Source organism: Ambystoma mexicanum, chromosome 2p, assembly GCF_040938575.1.
Source record: "Ambystoma mexicanum isolate Mex_15411 chromosome 2p, UKY_AmexF1_1, whole genome shotgun sequence".
Lineage (NCBI taxonomy): Eukaryota > Metazoa > Chordata > Amphibia > Caudata > Ambystomatidae > Ambystoma > Ambystoma mexicanum.
This window is the reverse complement of record NC_090923.1, coordinates 1,370,334,980-1,370,361,257: the sequence shown is the minus strand read 5'-3', so window position 1 is coordinate 1,370,361,257 and position 26,278 is coordinate 1,370,334,980. Positions and strand designations below refer to the sequence as shown.

Below are 26,278 nucleotides of genomic sequence, written 5' to 3'. Positions count from 1 at the left end.
TCAACAAGAGCTTCTATTGCTCACAGAGACTGCCGCGCAACTCACTTGGGGCTCGCCGAAGCGGGAGAAAAGACAGAGTGACGTCCGAAGCACCCATGCGATACCGGACAGCTAGAGGGAGCCACCATGTAGAGCCAGTGAGTGATGAGTGAATGCGGACACTGGAGCGCTCTGTGAAAGAAAGCTTTCACAACTTATTTGAATACTGAACACTTAATTACTCCAAGCAGAACGTATTTAAAGGATACCATTTAATGAAAACAAACTAAGATAAGTGGCAAAGAAGTAATACTTTGGACAAACACCCAGAGAGGAATGGTTGGAACCAGTATTGCTACACCCAAGAGACTTTGAGCAAATACCAGTGGGGAAGGTCTATCATTGGCCATGACCAAGAAACTACAGGCATAACAAATCAAGACAACCCCAGGTAAACATTCATATCCAGCATTACCAACATCCAAGAGGTGAGAGACCCTTGACAATAAAACCAAAGCATAAGTTCCCTTTTAAGAGATATAGTTTTGGAAAAGATTGTATCTCACATTGCCAGCAGTCAAGAAATTGTGAAACCCCGCCGGAAGATTGGTGCGGCGAATACTGGAATCAAACCAACAAGTTTGAAGTTAGTAGTAGACGTTTTCTTCTGGACAGGTGAGTATACCAGTAAAGGGCGTATAGTGGTTAGTCCTGGCAGGAGAGTAGTCCAGGAAAGAAGTTTCTAATCTGATAACTATGAGGCAGAAAGAGTTACGGCAAGAACCTTTGTTGAATGTTGAATGAAAAGAATTTGTGTGCTTATTCATTGTTGACAAACCATAGCATCAATTAAGCAAGTTATCTGCTACTGTGACAAAAGACTGTTATTTCTCATGAAGTATTGAGAAGAAAAACGTGTTATTTTGAACAGAAGAAGTTTTCTATGCTAACAGAAGCTTTGCATTTAGCTTTTGGAACTCGTATGCTGGGAGAAAGTCAAGCATCCTTGAAAAGAGACATTGGGCCTCATCACGTTTTGGGCGGTAGCCCCAGCACCATTAGCGCCGGATCATGGGTTTGGCAGAGCAGTTATTTCCCATTCCCTGTTGGGCCCATTTGGGAATCCCTCATTCTCCATTGGGCCCAATGGGGAATATTTGCGCTATTACCGCCAGCGGATTTCCTGCTGGCGGTAATAGCGTGAAAAATCAGGGGATTCGCCCCCAGCTCAGAGCTGGGGAGAAAGCCACCAAAGCCATGATCTGGCGGACCCTTAAATGCAGCGGTAATAGCACTACCACCACATTCAAGGGTTACCGCCAGAATCGTGATGAGGCCCATTGTGTTGCTTGAAATATCAACCAGTTGTGGTAAAAAAGGACATTTTTTGTTTCTCCAAGAAAGACTCTGGTTGGAAAAGACTTTTCCATTTCTCTAAACAGAACTCTGTTGGAACAGAACTATAATTTAAGTATTCCGGAAGGGGAAGGGAATACAACACTGGTCGCAAGGAGTGCTTTCAAGACACATTAAAGTTTGAATTGTAAAACTGTTTTTGGTGAATTAAAAGTCAGCCATATTTTCCTTGTATAATTTCATTCTATGTATTAGTGAGGGCAAGAAGGATTTTGGTCACTAGGTTGGCTTTCTTTAGTTTGCTAGGTCGGGACCTCTGTTAGGCTAGGGAAAGATAGGCGTTTATCATAACTCTTTTTTCTTTGAATAAATGGCAAACTGAGAAACATTTACCTTTGTGTCCGTCTCGCATTTCAGACCGCTCAGTTTCCCAGCTGACCCGGTCTGGCTTTCTCTGCTACCTGGGCTGCACCGCCAGTCCCAGCAAGAGTTTAGTGGGTCTCCCCAGCCCCTCTGTATCTGCCATAGTTCTCTCGGGGCCAAACCCCTTCCCGGCAACCCACGCATCTTTGTGAGTGGTGTGCGCTGGTTCCGGCCTCTTCTGGGTGGCTAACAGCCGTGGGGTCTCTGTAGCATTTGTGGACTTCTGCTGTCCTGCAATGGCTCAGCCGCAGACTGACTGCTTCACGGTTTTGCAGTGTTTCTCTTCCGCACCTCGAAGGCTTCAGGAACGCATGGAGTTTCCGTCCAGCAGCTTTCCGTCTTGTCCCTTTTGCTCAGACCAGCTTCAGTGCTCTCAGCTCCAATCTACTTCCTCTTCCCGTGACATACCACCTTCATTACTTGCAGTGCATCCAAGAACGGCTAGACGCTTTGGTAAGTCTTTCTTATGTTTTTATCTTGAGTCTAGCAAAACAACTAGAACATGTATGTACATTCTCTTGAGGTCTCTTCATTGCTCTGCATGTTCTCCTCGTCCCAGTACCATCGAGGGAAATCTTCCTGAAGTCATTTCTACTCTTCTTCATCCCAGTTAATCCAGAGTTATCAACACTACACAAGCAAATGGAAGTTTAGGCTACAAGGGTTGAGTGAGGGGAAAGGAGGATGTGTAGGAGGTGGGTGGAGGTGACTGAGGGTTGGCATACCGTGTTTCCCTTGGATGGTTGTCCTTTATACCTAGAGGGGGAGTATCTACCCATGAGATCCTCCCCAAGGGGTACTATCTGGTAGCAGGCTCCCTCCTTGGCCTCATGGGAAAAGGCTCCCCCTCGGGGAGAAGTGGGGACATTCAAGGATTTGTCACATACCCTTTCCCTCATGACAAGCTACTTTCCCACTCCTGCTCCATGAATTCAAATGGATTCAAATCGACACCTGCTTTGACATCCTTCCTTTGAGACTTCAACCATGCCGAACTGTCCACTACGTCAAATGGTTTTCTGTATCCATGGCCATTATCATTGTACCACATGATTTGTAGTAGCTGTTGCTCCTTTGCCCCGATCCATCACCGTATATTACAAGTGACCCTGTGATTCTCCCCATCACCCTTTTCATTAGTGTAGAAAATATTGAACATCTTGATTATACATGTCCAATATTTCTGCCAGAAACCACATTTCAGCTGCAGATATGGTTAAGATTACCCTTTCATGGGGGGCATGAAAGAAAACCTACATCTTTTTTCAGTGTCCTCTTGCTTGTCCTTCATAAAAAGGAGCCTGCATAGTTTGATAAAAAAAGGAAGGACATATCAAAGGATTTTCAATGGAAAGTGGCCATATTGCAAAACAGCACTGATCTGAGATTCAGCTGGCAAGGATGCAGATCTCTTGAATCTCTGACTATGGGAACGGGCTTGGGAAAAGGGCCTAACAAACAGGGTCAGAACAAAGGGGACCAATAAGAAGTTGCGGGTGGGGGGACACTACACGCACCTCCATCTTTTCCCCATTAAGCTTAAGCCAATTATTGCTCACCCAGGAATAGCACTAGAAGCAGTAAGACTGGATCACCTTGGCAAGCGGTTGAACATAAACTTTGAATAAAATGGGGGAAAGAGGAGCCATGAGGGACAACACAGGTCACTGACTGCAGGCGAACGGTAGGGACCAAGAGAAAGCAAATGGGCTCGGTCTGACAAAAAAAGGACTGGGACCAGGACAGCACTGAGCCGGCAATGCTTGCCTGCACCAGTGGATGGAATGCACAATCATATCAAAGCTCAAAGAGAGGTCAAGTAGGATCAGTGCACCAAGCCCGCCCTGGTCACACAGGTTGGTAAGATCCTCAACTGCATCAACTCCGACTGAAAGGGATTACAAAAACGAGAGTTCAAGAAACCTGCAAAGAAGGGTGACTAAAGCCTCTAGCAGTTTTATAAGAAATAGTAGGGAGATGGGGTGAAATTTAGCAGGGAGGGAAGGAAGGATCCAGGGAGGATTTTTTTAAAAGAGGGATAACCAAGGGGTGTTTCAAGGAGTGGGGAATGTGACCAGAGCCAAAGGATTGGTTAACCGCTTGGGTGACTAGGGGTGCAGTAGTAAACTTGCTTAAGAATTGCCCACAGTATATAGACTCCAAAGGAGAAGCGGACTTCAGATGTGAGGCAGCAATAACATCCATAGATGTAAAGGAAGGAAAACTAGACCAGCTAGAAATAGTACAAATATCCTCATAGGACACTATTGGATCAGGCGGCCTAAGACCCGACATAACAATTGTTTCGCGGTTGGCATAAATTCTGTCTTGCAAACGTACCTAGATAGCGAGTGGCAATGTGCCTGTGACGGAGGAGCTACTCCAGATGTAGCTTACTGTCAGAGAGTGAACGTACCAAGCTGAATAGCGATTTCGTCTGGTTGAGTGTAGATTGTACCTTATTAGTAAAGAGGTCCCACTTGGCTTCAAAAATAGCTCTATGATAAGGGACAGTGGCGTGTTGAAAAGCAATTCTAGCAGTAGGACAATCTCCACTTATGTTCCATTTGTCTGCGACAGAGGCAGAGCTCCTTAAGGTGTACATTAAACCACAGTTCGAAGGACGAGTGCAAGCTTTTGAAATGGACATTGGGCAAGAGAAGAACAAGTTACTCTTACCTGGTAACGTTCTTTCAATGGGATGGTCTGACGACGTATTCCATATCTATGACAGTAATCACCACAGCTGTGCTGCTTCGGAAAATCTTTCTGCGTCCTGCGTCAATAACTGTTCTCGAGGGCCTCCGTCGAGCTGACGTCACTGGATGTTATAAGTAGGATACACGCCCGTAGCCTCCGTTGTAGTTCCCCCCCCCCCCCCCGAGAACGTGTGGCACCAATCTTCTGCCAGTAGAACCACAGAAAGCTTTGCAGAAACGTAAGCTGCAATCACACAAGAAATTCTGTAGCGGGGAAGGCAGGGAGGGAGCGATATGGAATACGTCGTCGGACCATCCCAACGAAAGAACGTTACCAGGTAAGAGTAACTTGTTCTTCGAGGGGATTGGGTCCTCCGACGTATTCCATTTCTAGGACAGACCCCCAAAGCAGTACCAACGCAAGGAGGTGGGAAAAGAATTTAGAATATACAAATTTAGAATGCCCAATCAAATTGCAGAGTAAAGGACCGTATTGCCAAAGGCCAGATCCTGCCCATGTATAGAATCTAGGGAGTAGTGACGTACAAAAGTATGGACCGAAGCCCAAGTGGCTGCTTCACAGATGTTACGAATAGGAACACCCCTCTGCAGGGCAGTAGAGGCAGCCATACCCCTAGTCGAATGGGCCCGTAAGCCTACAGGAGGGTCCTTACCCGCCAGGCGGTAACATTCAGAAATTGCCAAGATAATCCATCTAGACAAAGTCTGCTTAGTCAAAGCTTGTCCCAACGCCTTCCAGCGTAACCAATAAAGAGCTGATCCCGGGACATGCGTGAAATGTAGAAACTTAAAGCTCTCCTAGGATCTAACCTATGGAGCCTCTCCTCATCCTTACCAGGATGCGGAGGAGGATAAAATGCCAGAACAACAACCTTCTGGCTTAAATGAAATTCCGACACCACCTTCGGAAGAAAGGAAGGACGAACTCGAAGGACAACCCTGTCCTTATGAAACACAGTGAAGGGTTGCTTAACTGAAAGTGCCTGTAACTCACTCACTCTACGAGCAGAAGTGACCGCAACTAAAAATACAGTTTTAAGGGTCAACAGTCTCAAAGGACAAGAATGTAAAGGCTCAAATGGAGCACCCATTAGAAACTTGAGAACAAGGTTCAAATCCCAACCGGGCACCTGGAAAGGTGACGGAGGGAACACACTAGTGAGCCCTTTCAGAAACTGAGAAAGTAAAGGAATTTTAAAATAAGAACACTCCTCAGACGAGCGCTTAAATATGGACAGTGCCGCCAGGTAACCTTTAATGGTACCCACTTGCAAGCCCCTGTGGGCTAAAGAAAGCAAAAAAGACAGAACTACAGGAATGTCACATGAAAAAGGATCCACATTCTGAACCCTGCATCAGTCGCAGAACTTTCTCCAACGGCACAGGGACTTATTGCCGGCCGTCTGGCCGAAAGCAACACCTCCATCACGTCTTCAGGGAGGTCCCAATCCTTATACCTCAACCTTTCAGAAGCCAAGCGTGAAGGTTGAGGGATCTGACCTCTGGATGGAGAACCTGACCCCCCCCTCCCGTGAGAGCAGATCGTCTCGGTAGGGAAGACGACGTGGAGGGAAGATGGACAAGTCGAGAAGGTTTGGGTACCACGTCCTCCTGGCCCATGCCGGAGCAATGAGGATCATCCGGGAACCGAACCTCCGCAGCACTTGCGGGATGACGGGGACTGGAGGAAACGCGTACAGCAGTGGGAATGACCACTCGACCACGAATGCGTCTCCTAAGGCTCCTCTTGGAGGAAATTCCCGCAAGCAGAACCTTTCGCACTTTCGGTTGACACTGGAGGTGAAGAAATCCACTTGGGGGGTCCTCCAAAGGGCAAAGATCTCCAGGAGAATCTCCTGAGCAAAATCCCACTCGTGAGAGATCACCCTCTGCCTGCTCAGAGCATCCGCCGTCTCGTTTTCGTCTCCGGCCAGATGAACTGCCGAGATCGAAATTCCCTGCTGGATGGCCCAGAAACAGAGCTGCATCGCCTCAATGCACAGAGGAAGTGACCCTGCCCACCCCTTTTTGTTGAGGTAGTGCATGGCCACTGTGTTGTCCGTCAGAATCAGGACATTCTTTCCTCGCACAGTCGGCAGAAAAGACTTCAGGGCAAGCCTGACGGCCCTCCGCTCCAACAGATTGATATGGAGTCTGGACTCAGACGGAGACCAACGACCGCTGACTGTCAGCTCGTTGGCATGAGCTCCCTATCCCGTGAGGGACGTGTCCGTCACAATCGTCACCTCCGGCCAGGGCAGCCAAAACGGAGCCCCCCTCATCAGATTGCCTTTGACGGCCCTCCACAGAAGGTCCTGGGCGACCGAGGGCGGCACATGAACGAGGTCTGACATCCTGCCGGAGGACTGTGACCACTGGAGCTTGACAGCCCATTGCAAAGATCTCATCCACAACCTGGCTTCTGGAATGCAGGATGCCATGAGGCCGAGCAACCTCAAGAACTCAAACGCTGGGAGACTCTAGGCAAGTTGAAACTTGCGCACCATCTGCTGAATATGGTGAGCCCTCATGTGGGGAGGAAAACACTGCCCCAGGGACGTGTCGAGCACTCTCTCGGATGTACCGGAGCCGCCGAGTTGGCGTCAAGTGAGACTTCGTTAAGTTGAGGGAGAAGCCCAGCTTGTGAAGGGAGTGGCAGATGACTGACAGATGATCCAGGACTTGCTCGGGAGAGCGTGCTCTGATCAATCAATCGTCCACGTAGGGGTAGACGTGAATACCCCCCCTTTCCTGAGATACGCTGCCACCACCACCAGGAGCTTGGTGAAAACCCTCGGGCGGAGGTCAATCCGAACGGCAGGACCAGAAACTGAAAGTGCGAGTCGCCAACCGCGAACCTCAGGTACTTCTTGTGCTTGGTATGGATTGGCACATGAAAATAAGCGTCCTTGAGGTCGAGAGACACCAACCAGTCCTGAAGTTGAAGGACCTGGAGGACTTAAGAGTAACCATCTTGAACTTGTCCTTCCTGAGGAGCTTGTTCAAACCGCGCAAGTCCATGATGGGTCTCAATCCTCTGTCTTTCTTTGAAATCAAAAAATAAGGGGAATACCATCCCTTGTTCCTCTCTGCTACAGGCACCAGTTCTATAGCACCTTTCTCCAGCAGGGATTGAATTTCCTGCACAAGGAGCGGATCTGGACTCTTCAAAGAGAGGTTCCCTGGGGGAATGTCGGCAGGCCTCTGCCGGAAAGGAAGACAGTATTCGTGGGCTATGATCTCCAGAACCCACACATCTGAAGTAATGGCACGCCATTCTACAAGATGCTGCGCCAGCCTTCCCCCAACCGGAGACGCATGGGCCTCATGCCTGAGCTGAAGCGGCTGCGGCAGTGCCTGAGGGCAAAGAGGAAACTGCTCGTGTGGCCTTGGCACATAGAGTACCTTGTTTTACACCTCTGGCACTCCTACGGTTGCCCCTTTGACTAGCAGCTCCTCTCGATTTACTAAAGGACGAGTAATATTGAAAGGAACCTCCCCCTCCATTGCTGTCCCCTAGTACGAAAAGGCGGAGGTTGGCGGACTGCAGCGCCCAATGACTTTGCTGCAACTTTGGAAGTCTGCAACCTCTCAAGACTCTCGTCAGCCTTGCTGCCAAAAAGATGTTCACCATCAAAGGGTATGTTGAGGAGGCGGGCCTGCACATCAGGAGCAAAACCCAACTTCCGCAACCACGCAAACCTGCGTATTACGGTGCTCGCCGCCATGGACCGGCTGACGCAATCAACCATGTCCAGACCCGACTGAACGGATTCACATATGGCATCCTTGCCATCCTGCACAATAGCAAGGAAACCATCCCGTTCCTTCCCTCCGGGAATATGAACAGCCGCTAGGGAAATACAGTTCCACAGAGAGTGCGTGAAACGAGACAAGGCACAAAAGGAGTTGGCAGCCTGAAGCGCCATACCCCCAGAAGAAAATACCCTCTTCACCTAGCCGTCAAAACGTTTGTCGTCCCTATCAGGAGGGATGGTAGGGTATGACGCCTGCTTTGAGGGGGCCGTAGACGCCTGCACCACCAAACTTTCCGGAGTGGGGTGCGTGGTCAAGTAGCAGGGGTCGCCACTGGCTGGGCGATATTTCTTCGGCAAGGACTTGCTCACTGCCGGGAGACTCTCCGGAGACGTCCAAGCCGCAGCCACCCTTCTCTGCAAGGCCATATGGAATGGCAGCACCGGGTCAGTTGGTGGACCATAGTCCAGGATATCAGTTAGGTCATCCTGCTGAAAATCCCCAGGAGGGGCAGACCACCCCAGGTAATCCGTGACCCTCGACATCAGGCGCCGATAAGGAGTCGGCATGTGTGTCAGGCGTCATGGCGTCATGTAATGACTGGCACAGGTCCTCAAGCTGGCTATGACCAGAAACAATGACATCAGGGACCACTGCAGGAACCACACCCTCCTCAGACCCCTCATTCACCTCAGAAATATAATCCAGAGGCTGGAAAGAGGGAACCTGAAAAAGGAACAAAGACATGTTTTGCCTTAGCCAGAGCCTTTCTAGGGGGTTCCCGCGCACAGGCATCCCGGACAAAGCCACCTCGAAAGGAGTCGAGGGCGTCGATGGAATCGGCGTCGAGCGCGGCGCCACAGCTTCGACACAGGCCTCGAGGGCGGAGCCCGAGCGTGTCTCTCGACAGCCTGGGCGCCGACGACTTCCTCGGAGGCAGGGCCTCGAGAGAGTAGGTCGATGACCTCGGCACCGCCAGCGTCAATGTCTTCCTCGAAGGACCGGGACCTGGAACAGGCATGTCTAGAGCGACCATCCTTGTCCGACCGGGACCTCGAAGACGACCGGTGGTTGCGACGACTGCTCAAGCCCGAAGGCGGATGAGCGGTGTCTCGAGCACGGCCACGACCAGCGTCCTCCGACAGCGCGGACGGACCATAGCCCTGCGATTGAAAAATCGCCAACATCTCCTTTCGGAAGGAATCCCATTCCTCAGGAGTGGAATGCTTGTTGGGACAAGCAACCTGCCGACGGGCTTAGTCCTCAGAAGAGGAAGGCGACCGGTGACGGAGATCCTGGAGTGCCTCGAAGAGGCAGAGGAATGGCGGGACCGACTCCCAGACCGAGAACCCCCGGACTCCCGATGACGATGCGGAGAGTCGCCCCTCGAATCGTCTGTCGAAAGACCAGTGGAACGCGACTTCCGGGGCTTGGCCACCTTATCGACCAACAGCTTCTTACCCTCCCGCAAGGCATTCGATGTGAGCGATTGGCAGTCGACACAGTCGTCTATATCATAGTCCTCCTCGAGGCACCAGAGGCAAGCGTTGTGCGTATCTGTCAGCGACATCTTGGACCCGCACACCCGACACTTCTTAAACCCGGATTGCGGGGTGGAAGAAGCCGAAGACGACATACCGATAGCAATGAAGAAACATGTTTGAAGAACCGAAAGAACAGGATTCAGTAGAATCGAGGTGCGCCGAGATCTCCAAAGCGAACATGTTCGCGGAAAAAACGCAACTGAGGCTACGGGCGTCGTGTGTCCTACTTATAACATCCGGTGACGTCGGCTCGACGGAGGCCCTCGAGGACAGCGTATCGACGCAGAAAGATTTTCCGAAGCAGCACAGCTGTGGGGATTACGGTCATAGATATGGAATACGTCGGTGGACCCCAAACCCCTCGAATTAGCTGCATGAAGAAAATCGTGAGAGAGCTTTGTCAAATCAGTGTGCTGTGAAGACATACAAAATCTGTGCTGAGACCGTAGCCACATCCAATGTGCGCCACATACGCTGCTGTGGGCAGTGGGCCCTGCGTGGCTGTCAACCTAATACTCGACTTAACATCAATGATCAGTCCAGTGTACACAAAAAGTAGAGTGCGTTTTTACCAGTAGAGTCGGGTGAAAAAATGTAATCAAGAGTGTTACCAAGATAGTGTGTGGACTCTGAAACTAGCTGCTGGAAATCTATGTTACACGTAGCAGAAAGAAAACATGTAGAGTGAATACCAGAGATGACATTCACTGTAAGATTAAAATTGCCAGCTATCAGCGGTTGATATAATGAACCTGTAGATCAGCTGCAAGTTCCAAAACTGCGGCACTAAAAGTAGGATTGACATGAGGAGGGTGATAGACAATGAGAACATAATATGTACGAGAAGCAGAAATCAGAACACAAATTAATAGGGCTTCCATATTAAGAGAATGGGTCAAAGACATGGCCATACCAGTAAGCGATGCCTTAAAAATAAAACAAGGCCCCCACCAGCTTGAGTGGAGGATTGACTGTAAAAGAATTTTATATCCATCAGGAAGGGCTTGGACCACGTTAGGGCCTGATGAATCCCGAAACCACGTTTCGGTTAAGCATACTAGCGGCAATCATTTATCACATAGTTGAATAACATCTAGGAAACTATTGGGTTTACTGCAAGGATTCCCAAGTGCCATTCATGCCTATGCAAAGCTCTACTTTTAAATCCATATTGCCTACTTTACGGATGTTTTTTCGACCCAACGGCCATGAGGTACAACATGTCACAATAATAAAAAAAGAAATAAAGACATTTGAAAAAATAAACAAAAAAAGGAGACGCATCTAAATTATAAACAAATTGAAATAGACCTGCAAAACAGGATCCAACTAAGAGCATGTGTAATTACAACTGCAGCACTCGCATCCAGTGAAATAACCTACATCATTATTTTAGTTTCTTCAGTAATATAAACATTTGATGATTTTAAGATAATAGACACAGATCTAAGATGCCCCAATCTGCCATGGCTCTTTTGGGAATTTTTGTTTAGTTTCTAGAATGTTGCTTTGCCTGCTAGAGTCCAAATAAACATCTTGCTACCTGCCGCAGCACTTTTTGAGCAAGTAGAAATTGCTCTGAATGTTTTAAAAAAAATAATACTGATTTACTAATTCCCACTACTTTAAAATCACATATCTTCTCATAGTATAAGAAATGAGAGAAGGAATCACTGATGCGTAAATGAGGTTCCAACAATGCAGTTAGGAAGCTCAGATTCAGTGAAACTCAAAGGACTATTGTTTCAAAATAAGTACAGCTGCGGATCCATCAAAAAAATTAATTTAGACTGCATCTGCCTTTACCTCACTAAAATGTATCTCCTCGAGTAACCCTCTCAGTGTTCTTCCCTGTGTACCCTTAATAGTCTATCCTGTCCAATTGTATCCTTGATATAGTAAGACGTTATTACATCGCCAGGCTTATTTTTGTGGACTTTTTTGCTGAAAATATTCGGTCGAAAAATATGGGGGGTGGGTGGGTAAGGGGATATAAGCAGTAGAGGGCTGGGGGAATAGGGATTCGATAACTGGAAAGGGGCGTTTGGGGGGATCCTCCCAAATTATTTTTTTTAATTAAAAAAAAAAAAAGGATTCGTTTTTTCAGCCGAATATTTTCAGAATAAAAACTCCACAACTCCACTCCACCTAAGAACATAGAACCCTTGATATTATACACTTTTAAGATCTCCCCTTTTTCAGATTGCTGTATCACAGGTTGGTTTTTGCTATGTAAACACCAGCACATACACACAACTGAACACAAACAGGTAGCACAAGCGAGCTGAACTTTATTTACTGGTTATATTTTCAACAGATACCAGCATTTCTCCTGACCTTCCTCCTCCACTTTTGCGTCAGATGCCCCTCTCCCCCACCCCCTCAACCCCCCCCCCCCCCAACAGCCTTGCTGCAGTGACCAATTTCTACTGACCCTAAGGACTTTGTCATGTTTTTCCAACAGGATTTCTAAGCATGATCAAATGTATGTGATAAGTGTGCACTGCTGAGTAGTGCTAAGCTAGTGCAAAGTCCCATTTCACCCAGAAAAACATTCATTTTTACCAGTCAAAGTTCCACTATCTTTAGGGTTTTTCCAAGAATGACAAACGGGTTGGTGACATTTTGTCAAAGTAGTGATCTGATGCTCCATTGTGCAGAAAGAATTGGCCACTTAAGCAATGATGCTAAAGCGCACTGCTTCCATGGGGCAGGAATCCAGCTACACATTTAACGATGAAATCACATTTAATAAAAGCTGTCTGGATTTCAACTGATACCCGTCAGTATCATCATACTATTTAAGGTAGAGACACTCTGTTGAGATGTAGATTGCTGAAATTCAGATGAATACTTACATGCAGATCTGAACGGAATGCTTATTTTGCCTTGAACACTGCTAATCACAACTATGTGGCCAGATCTCTTCTTGATCATAGAAGGCAGAATAGCTGCAGGTACAAAAAAGATATAAGTGAAAGCCAAAGTTACGATCGCTATTACTTGCCACTTCAGTCTATTGCATTAAATGAATGCAAGTCTGCGTAATGGATTACAACGTGGAGAAGTGGAATGGAGAAGACTGGGTGCAGAGGGGGAGGGGAGGGTTCCTAGATTCAGCTGGCTGTTTAGCAGATAACTACATATTGCAAACATCACATTCCCAGATGATGTAAACACCATAAGAAAACAGGTCTAAAATTTAGCAGTCAGTCATACAATCAACATATCGTATTATAACATGGGACTCTTCATTTTCCTTAAGTACAAAAAAGCATTCGAAGAAATAGAATGTAAGGTTGCCAAATAAATCCATGTCATCAAGGATACCATGTCCCAAGTCGTTGGCGATCAATTATCAATCAATTGCATTCCGGAGTTGTAGTCATGGATCATTTCAAATGAGCCCATTGCTCCTTGATCTCTACAGCTTGATCCAGAGCCAACACTGTTGCCTACTGTAATGCTATGCACACGGGCTTAATTTAAGGGAGGGGACAGAGGCGTCTGCCCCCCTCAACTTTGTGGGGAAAGCAGATTGTCCCCACCATTATTCAGTGCTCATCATTTTTGCAAAAAAGAAAGATTACATTTGCAAGTTGAAAACTGAATCACACTTAATTTTCCCAAACTGTAAAAGCCCATAACAACAGTGGCTGCATGTGCCTTCCTTCATCCAGGCAAGAACTGTAAGAGAAAGGGGGGGAAGGGTAGGTGCACACCACTGGTTTATATTCTGAAAGTGTAGTTTTACAAAAACCAGAAGGCTGGTGTTAACAATTTTTAAGGTGCATGGCAGTAACTAAGGTTATGGCACAAACCCCAATCGTATAAACGAGAAAGAAAAAAGGGCCCAAAGTTGGGGTCCCCCCATCCCCTGCACACTTTAAGGTCGCCAGAAAGGTGGTTAGTAAATTCAAAGCAAACAGTAATGGTATAAATTATGATTCAAAATCGAAGTGCTTCAAAAAATATTTTGCATCAACCAGAAGTTTTTCAAACAAATAGTTGATTTTATCCAAAACACATATAGAAGCAAAGAAAACATCAGTTTGTCCAATATTCAAGGCCGACGCATTTCGAGGTGGACCCTACTGTTCTAGGGCCTAATTGAACTGTTGTTGAATCACATACATAAAAGGAAAAGAAATTTGAATGAACACCGTCATTAATACAATCACTAAAGTTGATAAATCAGTTCATATCTTACAGTCAGACAAGAGTCCAGAAATAGCATAGTTCAATATTTGAAGTGGTTGTAATGGTTAAGGCAAGAAACATGCTGGCGAGACCCAGAGGACCTGTAAGGCATCAATCATTAAGTGCAAACAGATGAAAAATCGAGTCAAATTGAAAATATAGTGAGAAACAACATTTTGGCTGTGCTAGAACTATATAATATGAGATGATAAAGAATAGTAAAGGTAGAAATACTACAGCTCACCATGGTGTATATAAAAGATAACCAAAACACGAGAGAAGTAAAGAAAGTTCGGAGGATAACGTGAGTTTATGTCAAAATACTGACTACAAGAGGAGAGCTTAAGTATATTGCGAAGTGTTAACTTCAAATGAAGGACACTCACCATTGTCAGTGAGTGTTACTCGTGGTCTCTGAGACAGGTATGCCCATCATAGTTTGGTAAAGGTTGCTCTGAGTCACAGGAAGTAAGTCAAGAAAGGAATCGACAACCTTCATATACTGGTTGAAAGAGAAAAATGGCTTAGTATAAGACCTTTGGTGTTAGCCGGCAAAAGAACCGCATAAATAAAGGACTTATCGTACCGTATTTATAAGATAGCATATATAAGCTTACTTAAACTTACACTAAATATAGATATTGCGAATTAAGTATTATGCCTGAAGGCCCCTGTCGTAATCAGTGGGTGTGCAATATATTCAGAAGGGCGGCCATCTAAGAGAAAACAATGTCATCAAGGTGCAATCGTGTTCAGAGCCGTGGTGTATGCAACAGTTGGGGCGCCGCTTCGACCTGAAGCGTCCCCTAGTAGAAGGCCCTGCTTGCGCAGGAAGGATACGCGGGAGCCGGGTATCATGCAACTTTCTTTATTCCCTACATCGGCAGAACTGCCGAACCTGCCCTCGTCCCTCCCCTACCCCTGACGTCACGTCCTGGACGTCATGTCCTGTGGGACCCAACAGGGGTCCGCCCACACAACGATGTGGGCAACCTGACATCTCCCCCCTTTTTAACATGTTAGTTGAGGGGCTCCCTTCTTACCCTATCTCCTCGATGAGTCGCATCGGCTTCATACGACTTCTCTGCGGTTGGGTTGTCTTGCTCGGGGTCGGTTCACCCCTGGCGAGTGTGGAGAGGGGCGCCTCGCCTTCTGACTCTTCCCCGTCTCCTTGGTACGCTTCTTTGCGTGGTCTGTCCTCATCGCTATCTCTGTCCCAGGTCCATTGGCCTGCTGGAGTCAGTCTGACTCGTTTGAAGTGCGAGCTGTTCCTGGTTATCGTTGAGCGGTCGTCTCTTTGTGCTGTGACCATAAAGCCCTTCTTGTGTGTCACGACCAGGGGCGTGGGTGCGAAGGTGGCTTCCTCTTTCCGATTCTTGGGTTGCCTGAGCCATACTTCGTCTCCTGGTTGCATTATGTTCTCCCGAGCCCTTCTTTTCCTGTATGTGATCGCTTTCCTCGCGGTGTCATTTGCTTGCGCTTCTTGTTCAAGCAGTGTTGGATCTTGTGGTCTCGGGTCTTCAGGTAGTCGCGTGGTGACCGGTCTTCGGAACATCAGGTCTGCGGGGCATACTCCCGTCGTGCTGTGGGGGGTGTGCCTGTATTCTCGTAGTAATTGATTGAGGGCCTGTTCGAATGGCTTGTTTTGCACATGGGCTATTTGGAGGGTCCTCTTTATGTTGGCCATGAATCTCTCGACCATACCGTTGGCCTGTGGCCATCGGGGGGTTATGCGTCGATGTTGAAACCCCATGTATTTTGCAAATTGCTGAAAGTCTTGACTTATGAATGTGGGACCGTTGTCGGACTTTATGATCTTGGGGATGCCATAGGCAGAGAGCATCCTGTCGATAACTGGAATGACACATGCTGTGGCACTGCTCTCTACTATTTGGACGTCCGGGTATCTTGAATGTTCGTCCATGAGTACGACCACATGTGTCCCGTTGTTCAGTGGTCCGAATAGGTCTATTGCTAGCTCTTCCCACACTTTGTTTGGTAGCGGTGAGGATTGTAATGGGTTTGGGTGTGGTGGGGCGCCACTTGCGCGCAAACGTGGCAGTTGCCCACTATGGTTTCCACCAGGCGATCGAGTTGAGGGAACCAGACTTTCTGGCGAAGGAGGCGCTTTGTGGCGACTACGCCCCTGTGTCCTTCATGCGCTAGGTGTACTATCCTCTCCCGGAGCGTTCTCAGGACGATGACCTTGCAACCTTTTAGTATGACGTTATCCTCTACTATGGTCAACTCGTCGCGGACTTGATCCAGCCACTTGATGTCTTCCCTCGTGGTGTCCGATTCCCCTCTGGCTTGATGTTTCATGAGGGCCGTCTTGTCCATCTGTAGGCAGTGTCGGGCGATTCGCAGCGCTGGGGCTGCTTCGGATTGGATTGATAGCTCCAGCCACCCTACGGGGAGTGGTTGTAGGTGGTGTATGATGTAATTTATGTATGCGTCCGCTATGGACGGTTGAGACGCCGTCGTGGGCATGGGATGCCGGGAGAGATAGTCCGCTGGGTTTTCTTCCTTTCCTGGCCGGTGCTGTATGGTGAACCTGTAATCCTGTAAGCGGAGGCCCCATCTGGCAATTCTCGGTGGCATCCTGGCCTTCGGGCTGCCGTATATGGTGAGTAGTGCCTGGTGGTCCGTGATGATGGTGAACTCTTTGCCAAACAGGAAGAGATGAAAGTATTCGCAAGCCCAGACGACCGCGAGGCTCTCTTTTTCGGCCTGAGAGTATGCCTGTTCTGTGGTCGTCAGGCTCCTGCTGGCGTACGCTACCACGTGCGTGATGTGTGGCTCCTTGGGATCTTTCTGGGTCAATATGGCACCTAGTCCCACCGGGCTGGCGTCCACTATCAGCTCGATGTCACGACTGGCATCAAAATATGCCATGTCTTCTGCCTGTGCGATGGCCTTTCGTATCGCTTCGAACGCTGCTTGACACTCCTTCGACCACGTGAATGGCGTGTCCTTCCTGGTGAGTAGGCGCAGGGGATTGCTGACTGTGGCATAGTCTTTCAGGTATCTGGAGCAGTAGCTGGCCAGTCCTAGAAACGACCTGAGGTCGGTGGTGTTTACGGGGGGCGTGGCTGAGTTGAGGGCCTCCACTTTCTCCGGGTCGGGTCTCATGCCTTTATCTGAGAAGATGTGCCCGAAAAACCTCAGCAATCCTTTAGAGAACTTGCACTTGGACTTGTTTAAGGTGAGCCCTGCGTCGTCCAGCGCTTGGCATACCCTGTGTAGTGCTAGGTCATGTTCTTCCTGTGACTTGCCGTAGACTAGGACGTCATCCGAATAGTTCAGACAGTTAGGGACGTGCCTGATGACTTTGTGAATCTCCTCCTGAAAGATCTCGGCGGCCGAGGATATGCCAAAACTGAGTCTTTTGTATTGAAACAGGCCGAGATGAGTGACAAAAGTGGTGATGTAACGGGATTCCGGCGCTATTTCAATTTGGTGGTAACCTTTTGTGAGGTCTAACTTGGAGAAGATCCTCGCCCCGTGAAGGAGGTGAATCATGTCCGTGATCCTGGGCGCTTGATGCCGCTCCCTTTCGATTGCTGTGTTGGCTCTGCGCATCTCGACGCATAGCCGTATGGATTCTTCTGGTGACTTCTTTGGGACGGAGACGATGGCCGATACCCATGGCGTCGGGCCTGCTACGGGTTCTATAACATTCATTTTGATGAGCTTGTCCAACTCCTCTTCCACTTGTCTCTGGATGTTAAACGGGATGCCTCGATAGTGTTGGGCCACCGGTTTGACCTGAGGGTTGATGTGGAGGTGCACTTTCCAGTTTCGCAGCTTGCCTAGGCCGGTGAAGAGTTTTGGGAACGATTGTTCGATTGAGTCCGGTTTTGTGAAGTACTTGTGGGCCATCAACTGGTATAGGATGTGTACCAGTCCCATGTCCACTGCTGTCCGGAAGCTCAGTATACACCCGCTGTTGGCTTCTGTGTCTAAAATGTACAGCGGGATCTTCGCCGAGTGTCCTTTGTGTGTGCATCTGGCTGTGATCATGCCTTTGCATGGCAGGGGTGTCGTGGACCCATAGGGGTATATGTCAACCGTGGCCTTTCTGATCTTTGGCTGGGTGGCCAAGGACTGATATGCGCTTTCACTGATAATGTTAACCGTCGCTCCGGTGTCCACGAGAAACTTCAGTGCGGTGTCATTTACCTGGAGTGTCAAAATGGGGCTGTGTTGGGTGGCCGCCGTGTTGTCCAGTAGGGCCCATACGTAACCTTTCCTTCTCTGATCCTCCTCTGACGAAAGGGTGTCTGTACTGGTGGGGGATCTGGTCTCCATGTATCTTACAAAACGCCGCCTGTGTGATCTTCTCGTGTCCTCTGACGACCTTTTATCTTCGTGTGTATATCGACTTCTGCGGTCGCCTTCTTCTTTCCTGGCGCACCGTCTTTCGCTGTCTACTACCGCTCTGGGCGGGCTCTGTGGGGTGGGCCGGCGCCTTTCTTGGTAGCGATGTTTGGAAGTTGAGTGGGTTGGGGCGTTCTTACACATGGCCCTGTAGTGGTCCATTCCCCCGCATGCGGAAACTTTTGCCCTACAGCCGGGCATGTTCCTGTGTGTGGGTATTCATAGCCACATTTAAAACATGTGGCATCGGGGTGTTTCTTGGCTTGACTTGGGTGGGTATACAGCTTATTGATCGCTTCAGTGTTGTCACTGGGTTGGTGTATGGACACTTTTCTGAGGCTGTCCAATTGCGAGTCCACCGCTGCTTCCATGCGAGCCAGCGCCAGGATTTCTTCTAGCGATCGTTGTTTCTGTAGAAGTTCTTTGCGAAAAGGCTGTGAGAGGCATCCAGCTATTACTTGGGACCTGAGCGCCTCTTCATTGGAGTACCTATGGAATTCACAATGTTTCAGTTTGATGCGTAGTCGCATCACAAAACTGTCTATGGATTCCCCTTTATCCTGTCTTGTTGTGTGGAACATGTGGCGCTCATAATCCACGTTTGTATGTGTTGCGAAGTATTCGGACAGCTTGGAGTGTAGCTCCCCGTATGTGACTGTTTCTACGTTCAGCAACTCCCCCGCAAGGTCTCTTACCGCTGGTCCCACTGCCATGAACAGTGTATTTTTCAGCCTCGTGTCGTCCGTCAATCCTATGGCACCTGTGTAGAACTTGAAGTCCGGTAGCCATATGTTCCATCTGGGCCCCAGATTGGATGTATCTCTGATTTCAAATGGGTTGGGCATGTGCATGACTTGGGCTGCTCCTTCCTGGTGTGCATGCTGGTTGTTGTCCTGTGCTGTGTCAGCGTTTCCAAACGCCGGTCCTACCCCACCTGAGGAGGACGCTGGCGTGGTCGCCGTGTCCGACATGACTGCGTAGCAGTGAAGAGTTCGTGTGGCGCTATGCTGTGGCGCCTGGGCTGTGCTTGGGCAGTAGCCATTCTGCTGTGTGAGGTGTCTTGTATCTCCCCACTTCACCGCTTCCTTGCGGCGCGGCCTTATTACTTGGCCTGCGCGGCTTCACTTCGCGCGTGGAAGGGGTTGTATGGACTTGCTCTTGTTCCACTCCCTGCTGCAGACCGGGTGCGCTGGCACGCCTTCGCACCCGCGTGTGGAGAACAGGTCCGTATCACGTGGGAGGCGGGGCCGCGCGTGGCGAGGGCTCCCGTGATTCCGGAGCGCCCGTGTGCGCCCTTGTGAATCTTGTGGGCTTTGTCACGCGGGAGGCGGGGCCGCACGCACACGGTGCTCCCGTGATTCTGGTGCTCCCGTAGGCCGAACTCCAGGCCTATGTCATGCGGGAGGCGGGGCCGTGTGAAGTCGGCTGTCGTGCCCGAGGTGCGCTGACGCGCTGAACTGCTCGGCCGCAGACCTCGGCACGGTGCCAGCGGGGATCCGTGCCCGCTCGTCGCCAGTGTTGGGGCGCCGCTTCGACCTGAAGCGTCCCCTAGTAGAAGGCCCTGCTTGCGCAGGAAGGATACCCGGGAGCCGGGTATCATGCAACTTTCTTTATTCCCTACATCGGCAGAACTGCCGAACCTGCCCTCGTCCCTCCCCTACCCCTGACGTCACGTCCGGGACGTCATGTCCTGTGGGACCCAACAGGGGTCCGCCCACACAACGATGTGGGCAACCTGACAGCAACAAATGTTGACACTACTGATAAAGTGAAACAGATGGCTAAATTACATGGTAAAAAAGTGACCACATGTAGCATCAATGAGTATTAAATGACTCATATCGGAACGTCAGAACAATGGTCGGCAAGTTCCAGATTTAAAGGTAAATTATACCTAAGTCAGCAGCAAAACTCAATCCAAGTAGATGCGGGATGCAGGGTACGAGGACAGAGAATCTGCGCAGAGTTGCGCCGAGTGCCGCTGGTCTGTCTTAAAAGTGGGCCAACTGGAAAAAGTGAGGGGATGTATTGGACAAGGCTGTCAATATGGACAGAGCGTTCATAATCTAACAGAAGGTAAAGGTGAGAACCTCACGTACCTTCTGAAAAGACTGCCTCAGTGCAGTGTTTTCTGTACTCTGGGACAGGTGGCATCCGTATCCAAGGAGACAGGACGCTTTACGGACACGGACACGGACGTCCTCTTATGCTCACCTCTTATGCTCACCCCATAGAAAAGGGAATAAAAGGCGGGCACCAATTGTAGTGGCGGCCATCTTGGAGTGGACCTATAAGCCTCAACAATATGGGAGCACAGAAGTAAGAAGAGGTGGTGCCCAGACTAGGAAAGAAAAAAGGAGAACACAAATAGTTTTGAAAAGAGTGTATGATCAGATATCTAACTAGTGGTGAAATATAGTTAGAGAGAAAGTAAAATTAAGAAGGAGAAAAAAAAACATATATAGTGTTCTACATCAGAGCCAAGCAGTTGATTAAGGATTAATGAGGATTTTTAAAGGAATGATGGTATGACTGATCAATGGCCCAACGGTCCATGCTGGTGGAACAACAATGTTACACAGGATTACATGTTCAACATATGCGGTTGGTACATACATATAGTGACAACTTATTTACAGTGTTGAGAATGATGATGCTGTTCAACATGCATATCTTGTTTAAAACAGGTCACATGATTATGTAGGAGTGTTAAATGAAACAATTTAACGAAAATTCCTCAGTGAGGCCCAAGAACTGTAAGATCTAATATGTAGTGCCACCCACCAGATCGGGAGATGTGCTGTGAATGGCTAGCCAGAGGAAAGGCAGGTAAGGAGAACTCCAGAGGGAGAAGAGAGGAGGGAATCCTGAAAAAGGTGTGAATCTGAAAGGGTTATTTCCTCCTAACGTTTTGGGGTGAAGAGAGGAGAGGTGAGGTGTCATTCACACCCTCAGGTAAACTTGATTCCATCGATAAAAAGGGGATGGTACAAGTTATAACTAGTTCCATTGCGAGGTGCTGGTGAGGGAGTTTCTGAAAGCTGCAGGTGTAAAAGGGCCCAAAATATGGAGGGGACCTATGAATAGAATGGTGTTCTGAACGACACCTCACACCACCACTGGGATGGCACAAGTGGAGCACTGCAGAACAGAAAAGTATGCGCTCCTTCTAAAGAAGAATCCGGGCAATTACCCGAGATAGACATGGAACAGACCAGTCAGAAAGGTTCCATGTGTTAATATCCCGCAAGAATATCGCAATACAAGAATGGCACCTTTTTGTTGCAGCAATATTAACCCATGGGACCCGCGGGGTACAACCCCATCTTTTTTTAAAGGGAGTGGGGGACACCCCCGCAACCCTCGCTCCCATTTAACCCATAAATTATCCCCACTAATAATATCGCCTATGGCCTTTCCCGATGACCATATATATGGCAATATTATTGGTAGGGATATTATTACCTGATACCGTCAGCAACAGGTAGTGGATAACCAAAAGGAAATTGGCAGAAGAGGACGTTGAAGCAGTCCCATTGAGGTTGGCGACAGGTTCTTATTCGTAAGCTGCACCCATAGCACAAAATCTGCCTCTCTTACGAAACTACTCCATGGATGCCTACAGCCCAGAAAGGGCTATGATCAAGGCGGTTACCTGGAACTGCAGTTGGTTCAGCAGACTCTAAAACCTGAGACGTGTGATGAATCAGCAATGATTCCCCCCACACCCCCCAAGGATCCTGGCCTGGAACCCTTCTCATGTGGCCAGGTAAGGCAGACACTTCCTCATCCCGAGCCTGGGGGTTGTGCCCTGCGGGAGGATCACATGAGGGGGATGGGGGGGGACAAACAGGCCAGGAGGAAGAGGAAAAGCCCTTGTTTAGTTTCCCCCAAAACCCCAATCTCTTAATGCCATTTTCAAAGCAGAAAAGGTTAGGAAAACAAACTTTGTTGGCAGGGACTTCAAGTCCCATTATTCATAATTCCCCCAGTACTGGGACAAGGAAGATGGATACAGAGGAACACTGCTGTAGGAGCAGTCAGCTAATTAGTGAAGATAACCTACACCTGAGGGAGACTTAGAGGCTTAAAAAGCCCCTCAGGCAAAGAACAAACAGCAGGAGAGGGGAAAGCAGTGCGGGCCGTGTGCGCAGCAGAAGGTGAACCTGAAGGCGAGAGAAGACGCCAGGACCCCTGAGAAGCCAACTTTGGTGACGGGTCCTGAGAGGGTCTTTGCCTCAAGTTGTCCCTGTTGCAGAGGTTGTGCAGCGGAAAGTGTAAGAAAAGTATGCTTGCCCATTGAAGGCTCGTTGTGCAGAAGATGCACAGCGGGAAGCACTAGCAGTGAGGGAAATGTGCCCTTTCTAGAGGTTTCAAGTGGCTGGGCGGTACGTGAACCTCTTTGGAGCAGAAGGAGCTCCAATTCTGAGTGGTGCGAGCAGAGGGAGGCCAGAGGAAGCTGTCTGCACGATCGTGAGAAGCCACAATCACAGAAGAACTGCGAACATCAGGCGTAGTGGGAGTGACTTACCCAGAGAATTCATGGCTTGCAAGTGACTCCGGAGCGCTCCAACACTGAGTGTTCACAGCAGGAAGCTTCACTCGCATGTGAGTGAAAGAAGCAGTAGTTATATTTCTGAATACCAAACTATTCAAAAACAACTGAAGTTACATTTGTTGAATCAAAATGACTATGCAAGGCAGCGTGTGAGTTTGTGGGAAACCCAAAAGCCCAGCCTACAAGCAATACCCAAGCCAAACGTATTTAAGAACTCAGCAGTAGCCATACTTATTGGGAAACCCAAGAGTTGTAAGACTTGCTACTCATGTGTTGTGAAATGCAGATCACCAGTTGATGTAAACGCACATCGCCAAAGTGAAGATGGAAGCAGAGTGATACTGTATTCTGGTCACCATTTGGTTGTTGGTGCAGAAAGGTGGCAAACAGGCTGCCCTTCTGTAGAATATTATCCAGAGGGAGAGGAGCATAGTTGCCAAGGAGTCCAAAGTTTAATGCCCAAGAAACATTGTGAAGTTGTTGTTCCAAGTTGGAAGTTAACATTGAAGCACACATTGTTCTTTTGTGAGGCATTGAATGGGCAGGCGAGTATACCCGTATGATAAGTTGTGGAAGTAGAAGGCCTGGTATAGGAATAATCCGGATCGTGGTGGATAAAGTGCTGAACTGTGGTTTTAACAAAGACAACTCAAGTTAATTGTGGCATTGAAAGAAGTAATGTGTAAGGAGTTGCACGTCTTATTGACAGACACTAGTTGTTGGTTACTTGAAGAAGACCAATGTGAAGCTTGTTCTTACTCCCGGAGGAGCTGGTACATACTATTTATTTTGGTACATTATTGAATCAACAACACCTTTTGTTATCAAGTTTAAAATCCTCAAGGACTGTGTTGGAACTCTGTGGCAAACCAGGATTTCCATACTTTCTTTTGAACTGTAGAACAAAATTTACTCAAATCTGGGGAATGGGAATTCACCCAGGTTATTAAAAGAGGACGGTCATATTTTGTATCTGATGACATGCTATATATATATTTGTTGCATTGAACTGCCATGCATTTCCTTATTGCCTTATTGAATATACAAGTGTGTGAGGAACAATATCCTTTTGTTAGAGTGTTTCCTTTAGTTTAGTTTATTTTAGGCAGGGAAATCCTTGTCAAGGGTAGGCATATTGAGACATTTATCCAACCTTTTTATTTAAGAAAATGGCTAATTTTGAAAACACTTTACAAAGTTGTCCGCCTCACATCGCATTGACGGAGTCCAGAAGCTCTTGATGCCCATTTTACTGTGCCACAACATAGGCCAGTCTTGCTACCTAATAACTGTTCATGCGCATTTCATCACAGGCACATTTGCTGGAGGCAGATTTGTTCACAAATTTGTAACACATCGCCTCAGAAATATACATGGGGGTGGATTTAGGTATTTAATTATGGTGAGGGATGTGGAGGGATTGCGGGGAGTCTCCTCCGGTGTGATGCTGGAAATGCAGAAGGACAGGTTCTCCGTATCCTTGTCCTTTACTGCTTTTTATCATGTGTTCTGTTGTGTTTTCCGTGGAGGAGTTCATGTGGGACTCCTGGCGGTGCAGCTTTCTCTTTTTGTTTGGTGTACAGACCCATGGGATACCCTTATGGCACCCAAGAGTGGGAGTACAAACCTGTGCCTCTAGTGTATGTTTTTGGGCACCTGTGTGTGACCCACAGAGCAGGGTATGGGCTGGTGGCAGCTCCATGCAGAATTCACAGGTGCCCTGAGTGTCCTCCATTTTGGGATGCCCAGGCTCTGTCATTGGAATCAGTGGATTCCTGATGGAGACAAAATGGCCACCGGGGCCTCTTGCCTTCCATCACCTGTTACCTTGGTTTTCCTAGAGTCCTGGGAAGCCCTGACACTATCCCTTCCCCCTGGCTGGCTGTTGGGTGGAAGTTCCATATATGGTAGTGTGGGGGAAGTGCCGACCAGACTGGCTGGAGCCTTCCCAATGACCGTAAGATGTGGATACGCATGTGGGTGGGACCTGGGTGAATGGAGTGTGTGACGAATATGCATTCTGTGTTGTGGATGTCTAGTATCTGGTGTTTGACACAATGACTGAGACAGCCCTGCCCGAAACTGGTATGAATGCAGTGTGTAGTGTTGAATGACGTGGTACTTGTCCGAATCCACATTCTGTGTTGGGAGTGTCTCGATGAGAAGAATGGCCCGAATGCACCGTGCGCCCGATTGGCTGACTGCCTGAATGCCCTTCTGGGTGATTGGTTGCCTGAGTGTGACCCAGCAGAATCAATGGGAGATCAACAGTATATCTGGGCCCCTCCTACTGCTAGAAATCGTTCAGAAGCTGGAGTTAAAACTGACATTGAAACTGAAGCTTAACCTTGAAGCCCTGCTGGAAGAGAAGGATTGCTACTGCTCTACTTTGTTGATCTAAAAGCTGCTGTGTCTTCAAGAACTGACCCAGAGAGGACCTGGTTAGGCGCTCTCGTCCCGAGCTATGAGGGACCATCGTGCAGTGCTAACCTTGGCCGAAGCACCCTGGAAGTCAGCCTACGAAAGACTGTCTGCCGGAGACGGGGACTGCTGAGGAGAATGAAGAGAAGCACCGGACATTCAGTCCACCGTTGTCGACCAGGGTTCACAGGTTTGCTATAACCGCTGGAGGCCCGTCGAATTTATTTTCCCCAGAAGCAGGGACTGCTTGACGCCGTGCCGTAGATGTCCAGAGCCACAACACTCCATTGATTAAAGACATTTGATTCCCGGACGCGCGTCCGCACCGCTGCCCGCCTTATCCCGCCGGAGAGGGCCAGGCCGTTGACGCGCCGAGGAGCATCCGCCTGTGGGTTTCCCGCCACCCAGAGACTGTAGAGACGCCCGACAACTCGACGCCCTTGCTGGGCCACAGTTCTTCACAAACTCTTTGCGAGTTCACATGTGGACTCGATACATAGATGAAATTTTTGGTGTTTGGACAGGCACAGAGACAGCATTTGATGCCTTTTTCGAGCACCTCAATAACATTGACCAACGGGTTCAATTTACCAGGGAGATATCACGTGACAAGAGCACTTTTCTTGATGTACAGATAATAAGGAATGACAATTGTTAGGGTACTACTCTTTTCCGGAAGCCAACTGATCGAAACAATTTGCTACACCGCCTTAGTTTTCATCAGCCAAGTCTATTGAGGAACCTTCCATTTAGCCAACTCCTGCGAGTGAAAAAGATTGTTAGTGATCCTGATGACTATCTCACAGCAATTGGCTATGAAGGAGAAATTTCTGAAACGAGGATACCACCAAGAAGAATTAGATTCTGCAGTTGAAAGGGTTAGTTCCCTTGAACGCAAAGCTCTACTATCTGCTCCGAATAAACCAACAAGGGAGCTCAAG

General features: G+C 48.5%; 1 protein-coding gene across 6 annotated transcripts in view; it reads right to left on the bottom strand.

Annotated features, from left to right (window-relative positions):
- Positions 1 to 26,278, bottom strand: part of DHRS7B (dehydrogenase/reductase 7B) — a 461,566-nt gene that overhangs the window by 143,565 nt on the left and 291,723 nt on the right. For all 6 annotated transcript variants that reach the window (XM_069645759.1, XM_069645761.1, XM_069645758.1 and 3 more), the window contains one exon: positions 12,637 to 12,729. In XM_069645759.1, coding sequence (XP_069501860.1) covers positions 12,637 to 12,729 — 93 coding nt within the window. The remainder of the gene's footprint in view (positions 1 to 12,636; positions 12,730 to 26,278) is intronic.